This window comes from Girardinichthys multiradiatus, chromosome 11 (assembly GCF_021462225.1).
Source record: "Girardinichthys multiradiatus isolate DD_20200921_A chromosome 11, DD_fGirMul_XY1, whole genome shotgun sequence".
Taxonomy (NCBI): domain Eukaryota; kingdom Metazoa; phylum Chordata; class Actinopteri; order Cyprinodontiformes; family Goodeidae; genus Girardinichthys; species Girardinichthys multiradiatus.
In genome coordinates, this window is record NC_061804.1 from 31890895 (window position 1) to 31903975 (window position 13081).

The following is a 13081-nucleotide window of genomic DNA, read 5'->3' on the forward strand; positions in this document are numbered from 1 at the left end:
AGAGCCTGCAGTGCCTGATCGCACCAACCCAAAAGATCCATAAGATGCAGTAGTAAACTCTTAGCTTGCACAGGGAGGAGAAAAGGGACTGAACTACACGAGAGTAAGAGCAGAACACCTGCACTGGACAAGTGAGCAGGGGTCAAATTCTAACATAGATACAGAGGAGGGAAAAAAATCACCTTCAGCAGAGCACCAGCTGGTCCCGAGCTTGAAAGCAGCAGAGAGGAGACAGAAGAGGTGCTGAGCGGCAAAAAGAAGCAGAGAAAAGTGACTGGAATGATAAGATGAGGAGGTGAGTTCTAAACACATTTAAAAGGCTCTCCTTGCACACACATTTAGCCACACCCTGGGCTTGCAAAGAAGAAGAGAAAAAAAAACACTGCAGTATCTGTCGCCTGTGTCTTTGCTTGCCATTGGACCAGCTCATGCATGAGTCCTCTGTGGAGCCGTTACTAAAACCCATGTATTGAGCTAGTTTTGCACCCGAGACCATGGGACTGATTCCACTGACAACCACTGATGACTGAACACAAACCGATGCCAAGGAAAACGACTGCAGGAATTTGTCCTTTCTGATGGATGGTATTCTTCAGTGTAGTTGAAAAATCCTCTACAGTTTAGGTCTGTTGTTATTCTGTGGTATAAAAGGACAAACTGCAACATGCACTATGTTGCTTGCATTGTATGAGAAATAGTTAGGTGTGTTTTGCTCATTCAGCACCTTATACACTGACATTCTTCTCCTTTTTTCTCAGCAGGCCTGCGCTGTTGAAGCTTTTTTTTAATGAGGCCCTCCTGGAGCTCGTGCTTGTGCTGTGGCTTGGGCTTCGTGTCCTGGCTGTGTGCCCCTCCATGTGCTCCTGCAGCCGCAGCCACAGAGAGGTGGACTGCTACCGGAAGAATCTGAAAGAGCTCCCCGATGGTTTGCAGCATAACATCCTCTCTCTCAATCTGTCCCACAACCGACTTCTCCACCTGGACGGGAGGCTCACCTCATATACCCATCTCCGCATCCTGGATTTGTCCCACAACAGGCTGAGCCACCTGCCCAAAGCCCTTCCTCGGTCCCTCTGGGAGCTCCACGCCTCCTCCAACCGCATCCAGCTGTTGGACAAGAATGACACGGTCTACCAGTGGAACCTGCAGACACTCGACCTCTCGAGCAACAAGCTAGAAAGGGCCATCTTCATCAATAATACACTGACTAATTTGTGTGCTCTCAACCTTAGCCACAATTACTTCTGGACTTTGCCCACCAACCTGCCTGCACACCTGGAGACCATCGATCTGTCCCACAACCTGCTTGTGAAGGTGCTGCCAGGTTCTCTTGACAGGCTCCCAAGGTTATCTCACTTGTACCTACATGCTAACCGCTTCTCCTCACTACCCTCTGGAGTTTTGGACAAGATGGTTTCCCTCAGAGTTATCACTCTGGGCAGCAACCCTTGGGCCTGCCACCTTTATGTTGATGTAGACTACTTACAGTCTTGGACTCAGAGCACCTCTGTGCTTGTCCTCGGCTGCCCCTGCCACACTCAGCCTGTGTGTGGAGGGATGCGCCCCAGCAGGACTGGAGGTTGGCACTTTGGCTCCTTTGCTCTGCCTCCTCTGGCAGTCGGTAACCCAGACCTGAGCTCCATCTCCCCTGAAGAAAGCATCACACCGTGGTACTGGTCTGTTTCTGCTCTGCAAACCTCACCTCAAACCCTCAGAGAGGCTCTAAACACACTGCACGATGCCTTCACAGAAACGCCCATCAGCATTTCCACCATAGCAATTAATCACCTGGCTGGACCTAGCAGCCGGGAGAACATAGATCATCTCATCCCAGGCACAAAGGAAACTTCAGCCTCAGACTCTCACCACACGGAAGACTTACCCCATTTCTCTGACAAAAGTCTTATTACTGATACGTCTAAAGGAAACGGCATGGAGCTGGCTTCTGATCGATTCTTTATAACTGAGGCCTCCTCCATTCAAACAAAGAGGACAGCCACTCTCCGCACTAGAAGCGTGAGGAGACAGAATCAGTCGCCTTCTGGTGGTATCAGAAACAGCAGCCCATACCTTGCTGCAGCCTGCTCCTTACTCTGTGTCTTTCACAACTTGATGCTTCTGTCTCTCGTTTTGCCTCAAGTCTTCTGACAGCTGGCGTAAAGAGATGAGGCAAAGTGTGAATTTATGGCAAAAACTGAATAAAGCACGAGAGGGATGACAGTGGAACAATTGTTACATCCATAGAAGCCATGTTTCCAGAAAAAAAGCAGACAAAAAAACATCTTTAACCAAATGTTTTGATTACACACAGTTCACACTATGCCAGCAAATTTGATTTAAAGAAGATGGAACAGTTTCTCTCTCCATTTCTTTATCTCAACATCCTTCATATTTTCTTCACTCGTGCAACTACTAGATGTGTTTAGCATTATTTCTAAAACTGACACACAAAAAGACACACAAGTCAAACTAACACTTAGGTGCAGCATTTATTTAAACTCTTACCATTTGTCATTTTACAACCACAAACATCCATGTATTTTACTAGGAATCTTTTTGTTGATGTGGAGTTTGCATGCATATAAATCCAGCCCTGCTGAGTCACCTTTTCATAAAACAACCTTTCTCTGCAGTTGCAACTGCAAGTCATTTGTTGTATGTCTCCACCAGAATTGTGGCTCTAGATACTGAAATATTTTCCCATTATTCTTTGCAAAGTCAGACTGGATGGTTAGCGTCTGTGAACAACAACCACCTGAAGAAATGCATCCCCACAGCATAATGCGGCCACCACCATATGTTTGTTGAGGGTGCAGTGCAGAGCAAGTAGGTCTCTTGTTTCATATGTGTACAGTGTCCCCTACAAGAGCTTTAAACAGTGTTTTCTTTAGTAAGGATGAGATTTGTAGAGTGCACAACTAATAATTGTCAACAAATTCTCCCACCTGAGCTATGGATCTGTGCAGCTTCTCCAGAGTTACTATGGGCCTCTTGGCTCCTTCTGTGGTAAATGGCTTGGCTGAACTGTACATTTATGTGGACAGTCATCAGTCTGTAGGTGTACAATTGGATAAAACAGTGATGATTGGGAAACCTAAACTAACCTTGCACTTGTCTCCTGAATGCATTGTCATGTCACAATTGTCAGATAATGTTAAAGTCCAGGTGTGATTTCCACTTCACAATAATGAATACTTCTCTTGGTTCATAACATAAAACCCCATAGAAAACATTAAGGTTTGTGGTTAGAACATGACAAAATGTGAACAAGTTCAAGATGTGTGAGTAATTGTGGAAGACACCTCATATCGTCACATTTATTGATCAAGAACAAATCCTTCAACATTAACTGTGCCTTTACAACAATGTGCCATCTTCATGACACCGCTGATGTTGGGTTGTAAATGGTTTGCTCATGAGACATTTACAGTTACATCTCATCATTCACCCTGAGAGTCTCATTTATGGATTACCTTAAAAATTCTGGAAACTTTCAACAAACTACAAAGACGTTTTACAGTTCAGTTCATCGTCAACTAATCTCTGAAAGTCAACCTGGGTCCTGTGAAACCTCCAACAGTTTGGAGTTTTTTATTTGGAATCTGAACCAAATTTAATGATGGAAGTGTTATTAAACCCAAGCAGAATAACACCAGAAAATTAATGCAAGAGGGCCTAGAGTTCGTGGCCAATCTGCATCAGCTTTTCAGCCTCATTAGCTCTGTTTGTGATGAATGCTTCTCTCTTTTTGCAGTTTTACATGATGAAAACCCAGATCTTCTCTTATGATCCCTCCCTATTCTTTCCTTTTCTTTTTTCCCAAAGACTGTCCCTCTCTGGAGCACTAATTTCTTCCACGTTTTAAACTGCATCCTCTCCTAGAAAGAGAATTACACCCCTCAGCTTTAATGCCTTCTAGATATAAAAATAATTGTATTATATGTAAAAAAAAAAAAAAAAATGGCTCAACATTTCCAATGCTGATTTTTTTAAAGCTCCTTCTTGAAAGTTAGTGACGAACACAGAACAAGAAGAATGTAATGAATAAAGCTAAGCACATGATGGCACCATACATTCAGCAAACAGTTTGCTGTGGCGCTGAATCCCTTGACTTTCTACCACAGCTAGCTGAGGAGCTTTTTGTAACACCTGTGGTCCACATTAGATTTTCAGTCTCATTTTTATTTTTCTCACTTCTTTAAATGATTCTCACTTGACTGATTTCTTTTTGAATTGCACATTTTGGGAGTTTCCTTTTTTATATAAAAATACACTTCTTTCTTTGGTTGTAAAGATTCATGAAATGCATTGTTTTTTAATTAAAAAACCAGGGACATCCCTAGTCCCCGTGTTTTTTCTAACTTATTTGATCATTCTGTGAAGGAGCAATCTTGTCCCCAGGCAGGATGTGTACATTTGTCATGACATAAGCGTAACAGGAAGCAACAGAGACTCTGTGGAGCAGAGGGCAAACAAACGGACAATCTATCTAATGAACCGAATACCACTTGCGTATTTTGATCACATCTCAGACTTAAGTGTCCTTCATGACTCACTGACGCTCGTGAAAATCATCTGCATGGTGACTGAACTTCCTGGTGTTCTCCTGCAGAGCATTAAAGCGCAGTTGTTTTTTTCCTGTAGAATGCTAAGATATTCAAATCCTCCTGATTGCATTAAACAGCTGTGATGCACCACTCTGCAGATTTCTTGCAATTTACTGTATCATTTGCATAAAAAAGAATAAGTTGCCAGACTAATAAAGCATGCATCATACCACAATAGGCTGCATTTGATAAACTTAGGAAGGACTGGTGTCAGAGAATTTAGAAGTTTGTTGTTTAGAACTTTTTCAATGTTAAATAAAGTTTATGCCTAAAGCAATCAACACTCTCATTCATTTTGGATTTAGTCCATAACTGCTGACTAAGTGAATCAGTTTTTCCCTTTTTCAACCATTCAAGACTTTTAAAATGATTAACATAAACGTTTCATAGGGAAAAGGAACTTGAAGTCATTTTTGTCACAGTGAGGTTTTGGGGTGGACCGGAGCACAGACAAGAGCTCGGGCGCAGCATTTCAACTGGCAGTCTTCAGCTTTCTTCAAAAATATCAAAACGTAACAAAAACACACTGCAGGTACTGACCAGAGTCTGGATCCAAAAACTTACAAAAATCTGTAACATTGCAGGAACATGGCATGAACGAGGGTAGCGAACGTGAGCGAGCAGGCAGAACAGAGTGTGAACAAACAGAGGAACCAGCCAGGAACAAAGAGCACAGACCAACTAATATACAGTGAGACGTGAGAGGAGATAATCAAAAAGACATAGAACAGGTGTGGCAAGGAGACAGGGAGGCTGAAGGGACAGGTGGAACTGATTAACCAATAAAGAGAAACATAGACCTAAGCAGAACAATAGACTAAGATAAAATAACCAAAACATAAGAAATCTAGAATAACCAAGAGGTAAAGGAAACAGAGGAACTGGAAGGAAGAGAAGAATAACTAGAACCCTGACTACAAAAGTAAACACTGATGGAACAAACTGAGAATGAAGAAGAGGAAATGAGGACTAGAATAAAAGTAAACAGTAACTAAAGCTAACCTCTAAAAGGAGGGACTGGAGAATAAAGATAAATTAGAGGAAACAGAGCTAAGAGGGACAATGAATGTAAAGGGGACAAAAACTGAGTAATTAACAACTAAAAGAGGAAAACTAATGACGAGAGGAGAACACACTGGGAGGCAAAAGGAAACCAGAACTGTCAGAACACAGAAAGCAATAAACATGAATACAAGCCCTCAAACAAGAAACATCTAGCAAAACAAAACACAAAACCACAAACTAAGTCCAAAATGTGACATCCTGACAATTTTTTTTGTTGATGTATTAGCTACAGTGGCTCTCAAGAGTATTTGCACTGCAGTTTAAATTGCAGGTCCATGTGATTCATCATTTCAAAGCTTTTTCCACATATAATGTGAAATATATCATGTACAAATAAATTGAGAAACAAGTATATTAAAGAAAAGCTAATTAAAAATAAAGAGCTACAATAGCTATATTGGATAAATGTGTACACCCTTAAAGTAATACTTTACTGAAGCAACATTTTATTCATGTTCAGAATTCAGTCTTCATGAGGTCACACCTGCCATCAGTCCACCATGGCCAATATACACCATGGCACAATGAAAGCACCCACCAACAACTGGAGAAAGTATGGGACAACATTACAAAATCTGGACAAAATCTCCAAATCATCTGAATGATACTATATCCACAGTAAAGGACGGTGGTGGTGGCAGCATCATGCTCTGGGGTTACTTTTCTTCAGATGGAACTGTGATTTTTGTCAAGGTAAAGTTATAAATAGTTCCAAATACCAGTCATATTGAGAAATCAGAAGCTGCTTTAACAAAATATTAGTTTAAGGGTTTGCAGACTAATGCAACAAGGTTTTTGCACTTTTTCTTAAGTTTTGTTTGTTTTTAAGTGCAATTGCACAGTATAAATGTCTGAATACATGTGGAAAAATCTCTGCATTGATTTATCCTTTTCTTGTTTATTAAGGTCACAAAAACCTGGCATTTTAACAGGAGTGTGTATAGTTTTGAGCATTTTCCATGAGCTTTGAGCATTTTCTTAGCTTTGTGGAACAAATACAAGTTCAGAAAAGTGAGCTCACTGCAGGGCCAGTACCACTGTGTTGAAGAGATGTGAGAAAATCTCAGAAGCAGAAAACCTTTTACATTAAAAGCAGGAACCCTCCTGAAGGTGGGCGACAAGACACAGGTGTGAGCCTTGAGAGCAGGTGACCTTGTGATTTTAACTTGAAATAACAACGCAGTCAAAGAATGAAATGCAAAGTTGTTAATCATTCATCATATTTGATAATACTATATATATTGTCTTGCTTTAGTTTACAGATCTGAGATAAAAGCTAAAAATCATTGATTTCTATAAATATTTCTGGGAAATACAGAGTAAGAGGAAAAAATCCCTTTTTGGTAAACAAAATCAGAAAAAAGGAAACTCTTTGGATTACTCATTATTCCTAAGCAGAATATGTAATGGTTTTTATTCTTTCAGCTGCTTCAAACCATCTCCTTGGGTCACCAAGAACACAGCTTAGTTGAAGAGATTTTTCAATGATGTGAAGGACAGGGCATGGTGACATCTTCAGCTCACACTTCTAGGTAGGCAACAATTGAGTTGTAGTTGTAGATTCTGGCTTTTAGCATTTGCTGTTTTTTTCCCTTTCCACCAGTAAAATGTCTCCTGTGAATAAGCTAAGGTCCAAGTCAAGGTCAGTCCACCTTGTACTTGTTGCAGAAGCATTTTTCCATATATTTCTTCATCCTGTTTTCTTTTAACAATGGTTGGCCCAATTTTGTTAAAATCTCTTATTTAACCTCTTAAATAAACATGATTTACGTTCACAATCCATCAGGTTTACTTAGATGTTCTATTATAAACTTCTGATCAGAGCCAGTCACAAATTATATGGGCACCTGAGCAGCTGGATACCCCCAGTCACCATCTTTAACCCTAAAATCTCCCTTTTGAATTGTTCCAGCTTGATGGCCTTTGTGCTGTGCATTAAACACATGTAGTTTCCCCTGATTTTATCAATTAATAGTAAGCCAGCTATTAAAATGACCATGTCATAGATTGGGGTTTCTCTTACCATAAAATTAATTTCTTCACAGTATTTACTAAATAAATAACAGTACATAAAATCTGGAGTCAACTTTCTGATTTACTTACTTAGCCAGGCAGTCATGTCTGATGTCCAGTTTTTTGGTACAGACTCAGTAGATGCAGTCAGTTTGTCAGTTCTTTTAACTTTTAAAAAGTCAGACTTTCAACCATGAACAACTTTTAAATTCTTTGAAATATTTGGTAATTTTAGAGCACAATTAACAGCAGGCTTCTTCATCATAAATTGACTTATAAAGTTTAAATTCTGAGATGAACATTCTGTGTGAAAAGTCATTTTCTGTTGGCATCAATGGACCAGACAGCAACTTAGGTTGCTTATGCCTTGGGTCGGCTATGCTTCTGATACCATTAATTATAGTGAGAATGCAGAAAATGGTGCACTGTAGAACAGTAGACCCTGACTTTGTAATATCTTTCTAAAAGTATTTTTGCTGTGAAGAAACTCTCAATCTAACAAACCACTACAACTCATCCTTTTAACTTAATATAAAAGAAGAGTGATAAAAACATGCCTGGCTGTATTTTTCATTGTTCACGCTAAATTTGCACAAATAATAATAAAAAAGTCTTATTTCTTACTTGGTGTAACTACATGCCATTTAGATGGCAGGTCGTTTTCCCATCTCATTTGAAATCACTATGAGCAAATTTCTACGGTACCCAAACCTTTGCACGCCACGTATGTGTTTTTTTCCCCTGCCTTCTTTTTCTGGTGTGCAACTTTACAACATCACTTCCAAATGCTTTAGGTGCCAGCATGCTAGCCTGCAAGCCAATTATTTTCTCTGTAGACAGCACAAAGTAATGTCAGCTTTCTCCTCTGGCTTCTCCTAATAACTGACAAGGTGTAGAGGGCGAGCATCATTTACTGCTGCCATGCCTCCCCTCTTCATCTCACCACCCGAGCTTGTTTTCAGTGAGTTTCCCTCTCACTTCCAGCCACATCCAATAAGACTCACTCTTGGTGTGCTTCTTTGTACTGCCCTCTTGTGTTCTTGAGCATTTAATTTCCCCTCACTTTTTCTCTGACAGTTGTATACAGACAGGTTTTTAAAAGGCACGTATTACTCTGATAATGCATGCAGTCATTGTGAGGATGCACAAGGTGTTTTTACTTTAAACAACATGGTTGTAGACAGGTTGATTTTCTGCTGTTTCTGTAACATGCAAAGCTGTTTCCTCTGAAGAGTTTATTGGTTAGCTGAAGATCCTCATGTTCTCTAAAATTTAATACAGGAAAAGAAGTCTAAAGACTCTAGGCCACCATTTCAGTTCGTCCCTCTGCAATCTAAAGAATGCACGCTGTCCTCACTTTCAGTGAGACAGGACACTTTAACTCAGTGAACCTGCTTTTGCTTCAAATCTGTGCGCACATTTTCTAAAATAAAACAAAAAACTTGGCATAAAAGGGAAAAGCATAAAAGCTAAACAGGGCACAGACATGTAATTAGAGCTGCTTTTGAATATACATGCTCCAAGTGCCATCTTGTGGTGACTGACATTGTTGATCATTGAAGGTTGAAGTTTGGTGTGTCTGAGCCACATTATCATTTATTTAATATTAGACATATTGGCCAACCAAAATTCAAAAATGTACTTCAATTGCGTGTGATATACAGGTCCTTCTCAAAATATTAGCATATTTTGATAAAGGAAGATTGTGGAGAAGGGCCGATTCCAGACCTTGGGGGACCTGCGGAAGCAGTGGACTGAGTCTGGAGTAGAAACATCCAGAGCCACCGTGCACAGGCGTGTGCAGGAAATGGGCTACAGGTGCCGCATTCCCCAGGTCAAGCCACTTTTGAACCAGAAACAGCGGCAGAAGCGCCTGACCTGGGCTACAGAGAAGCAGCACTGGACTGTTGCTCAGTGGTCCAAAGTACTTTTTTCGGATGAAAGCAAATTCTGCATGTCATTCGGAAATCAAGGTGCCAGAGTCTGGAGGAAGACTGGGGAGAAGGAAATGCCAAAATGCCAGAAGTCCAGTGTCAAGTACCCACAGTCAGTGATGGTCTGGGGTGCCGTGTCAGCTGCTGGTGTTGGTCCACTGTGTTTTATCAAGGGCAGGGTCAATGCAGCTAGCTATCAGGAGATTTTGGAGCACTTCATGCTTCCATCTGCTGAAAAGCTTTATGGAGATGAAGATTTCATTTTTCAGCACGACCTGGCACCTGCTCACAGTGCCAAAACCACTGGTAAATGGTTTACTGACCATGGTATCACTGTGCTCAATTGGCCTGCCAACTCTCCTGACCTGAACCCCATAGAGAATCTGTGGGATATTGTGAAGAGAACGTTGAGAGACTCAAGACCCAACACTCTGGATGAGCTAAAGGCCGCTATTGAAGCATCCTGGGCCTCCATAAGACCTCAGCAGTGCCACAGGCTGATTGCCTCCATGCCACGCTGCATTGAAGCAGTCATTTCTGCCAAAGGATTCCCGACCAAGTATTGAGTGCATAACTGTACATGATTATTTGAAGGTTGACGTTTTTTGTATTAAAAACATTTTTCTTTTATTGGCCGGATGAAATATGCTAATTTTTTGAGATAGGAATTTTGGGTTTTCATGAGCTGTATGCCAAAATCATCTGTATTAAGACAATAAAAGACCTGAAATATTTCAGTTAGTGTGCAATTAATCTAAAATATGAGTGTTAATTTTTCATCATGACATTATGGAAAATAATGAACTTTATCACAATATGCTAATATTATGAGAAGGACCTGTAGAGATAATTATGGGTTTAAACATATTCTAAAGGTACAGGGCATGCATTCAAAATCTTTACTAACTTTCCTTTTCAATCATGTTTACATTTGTTGCTCACAAAAGTCTAATTAAAAAAAGAGGTTTGCAAGCAAAAGTTGCAGATGAGTGGTGTCACTACATCCTGAACAACAAACTCAGACACCAATGCATAATACAAGTGTCATCCAAGATGAGAGTGTGGCTAGTAAAGCCACCAGCTCCAGTGTAAGTTCATGAGGTGATTTATATAGTGATTCGTCCAGGGAGAAGCAGGAAACTCAGAGAAATATTGTGTAAGAGCAGCAGCTTGGATGCCTAGCATACCGGCTCCCTACCCAGACATTTAAAAGCACTCTTTGGTGAGCCCAGTCTGCTTGCAATTCAATACTGTGATGAATGACAAATTGTAACAAAATTGTGTTAAAAAAAAATCAGGTACCATTCAGTTACACACTGGGATTTTTCTTCCAGTTCTGACCAACATTAATCACTGTGATGCACACATATCACCTAATTCTCCCAACAACTGTATCGCCAGCCTTTTTTACTTCAGCCAACCACACAGAGGTTGTGTGTGCCACATTTTCTACTCATTGTGGATAAGCAAGCAGAATTAGCTTTTGGAGAAAGTGGTTTATTTTAATTTACTAAAATTATCCATGGACTGCAAACATTTTCCAGTGACACAGGACACATTGAAAGGTAAAAAAAAGTTCAATAAAAGCATTTTCTTACCTGAGAAAATGTAGCTCACAAACAACAGCCACGTTCACCTCAGTGGTACGGTTGCTGACTCTGCGAAAGATATCTGCTCTGCTGTGTCCACGTTTCACAGCCTTGGGTCTCACTAAGGAACTGTTTGCCTGATCAGTGATTAGTGATTGAAGCATCAGACTAAAGATAAGGTTTGGATTTAGATTTAAATTATAATGAAATCTGAGTTGAAATTTAGATGAAAATGTACCTTTTAAATCGGCATTTTAGCAATTTTTGCAATTTTTCAATGTTTCTAGGTGTTTTCTTTTTGATTTTCTTCTGATGTCCTGAAAAGCAATTTGGATTACATTGTGTATGAATGATCCTATATAAATAAACCTGAATTTGGTCACTGCTTTTGTTTAACTCAAACTCCAAATGGTCATATCAGTGAGATGTAATGTTATTTTAGTGAAGAGCAACAGGCAACAGTATCAAAAGACACAGTTGTTATGTTTGATGCTTTTCTTTCAGCTGAATAATGTCTGTGTTCCTATTTGGAATTACGTTGGTCGAGCCTGTCGGCTGTGTCAATCTGCCAGATTAGCTGCGGTTCATCAGTCCACTCTAACGCTGCCAAAATGGAGTAAACTTTATGATTATGTGTCAGTTGTGCAACAGCATTGAAAATGGTATATTACTTTGCTTTCTAGGTCTCATATTTATTTGAAAATTATTCCACTGGACTGATTTTCAAAATCAGCAAATGAGGCTAATTGGGACAGCATACATTTTACTGGCTTGTTAACTTCCACCACTCCAAACATATACTTACTTTGTTAATTAGCTCATATCGATATGACATCGTTCTACAGGTAACTATTACTGATTATAAGAACCTCACTTAAACAAAGCTGAACATAACCCTGAAGCAAGAGGTTTTTAAATGGGGAGAATTTTGTCATCTTTGCCCATTTATTTTAGAAATCTCACAATTTAAATATTTGGGGAAAGTCAGAGTGCTCATTTAATTGTTTTTTCATGTTGCCAGTTAGCCGTCACACGTCAATTTGACATAGCAAAAAAGGTCTTTTTTTTTTTGTCAAAATAAATATCCATTTTAAATTTAAAACAATTGACTGTTGTGTTTTGGTGTTACATCAGTTGTGTAAATGTCCATAAATGGTAATAGTGATTCTGTTTTAAAGACGGTTTGTTCCAAAGCTGTTTTTATATTAAAAAAACAATGCAAAGGAAATTATGATTTATTTCTGTTGTATACTTTCAATATTTGTCTGGCTTTCTAAGATTAAATGAAAGTTGCCCTTTGGGAGTTTTACTTTAAAGCTATAGGCAAACCTTGCTGTGTTTACATTTAAATTAGCCATATTTAAACACCAAAAAGGTAAAAAAACATCTAACAGCTCCTTCAACTTAAATAACAGTTTTAATAAGACAAATTCTGAAAGTTCCCATAAGACAGCCATATATTTCAGACCCAAAGTGCATATCTTGTAATTCCTGTTATCACAGACCAGAGGAATTGTGCTATATGCATAATAATACACAAAGTGACTTACCATTGATAAGGCCACTGCTGCCTGCTTGTAGCTAAAACAATGGCACCAATTTTGATCTGCTTTGATCCTCGGGTATCAATTGTGGCCACGGAATCAGGCTGGTACCCAACCAAAGGATGCTCAAATGCTGCAGATAAACTTTATCTGATCAACCTAATCTGTATTGTCAGCCTTGGTCTATATGCCAAAGCTCGATATCTCTTTAAACCAAGAGGCATGTTTTTCAGTCTGGCCGCTGGAATCTAAAAGAACTAACAAACCATTTTCCAGCCGCAGGAAAGACTGATGAGACAGGCAAAATTCAACCCTGCAGCATGGTGGTG

The 13081-nt window shown here is 39.8% G+C and overlaps 1 protein-coding gene across 2 annotated transcripts; it reads left to right on the forward strand.

The window, feature by feature from the left end:
- Positions 1 to 4778, forward strand: omgb (oligodendrocyte myelin glycoprotein b). Of its 2 annotated transcripts, none has more exons than XM_047379516.1 (2): positions 1 to 295; positions 759 to 4778. In XM_047379516.1, the coding sequence occupies exons 1-2, from the start codon at positions 288 to 290 to the stop codon at positions 2146 to 2148; spliced, it is 1398 nt and encodes a 465-aa protein (XP_047235472.1). In that variant the 5' UTR covers positions 1 to 287; the 3' UTR covers positions 2149 to 4778. The 2 variants fall into 2 exon arrangements, with proteins under 2 accessions (XP_047235472.1, XP_047235473.1); XM_047379517.1 differs by having other exon boundaries at positions 762 to 4778.
- Positions 4779 to 13081: the final 8303 nt, after the last annotated feature.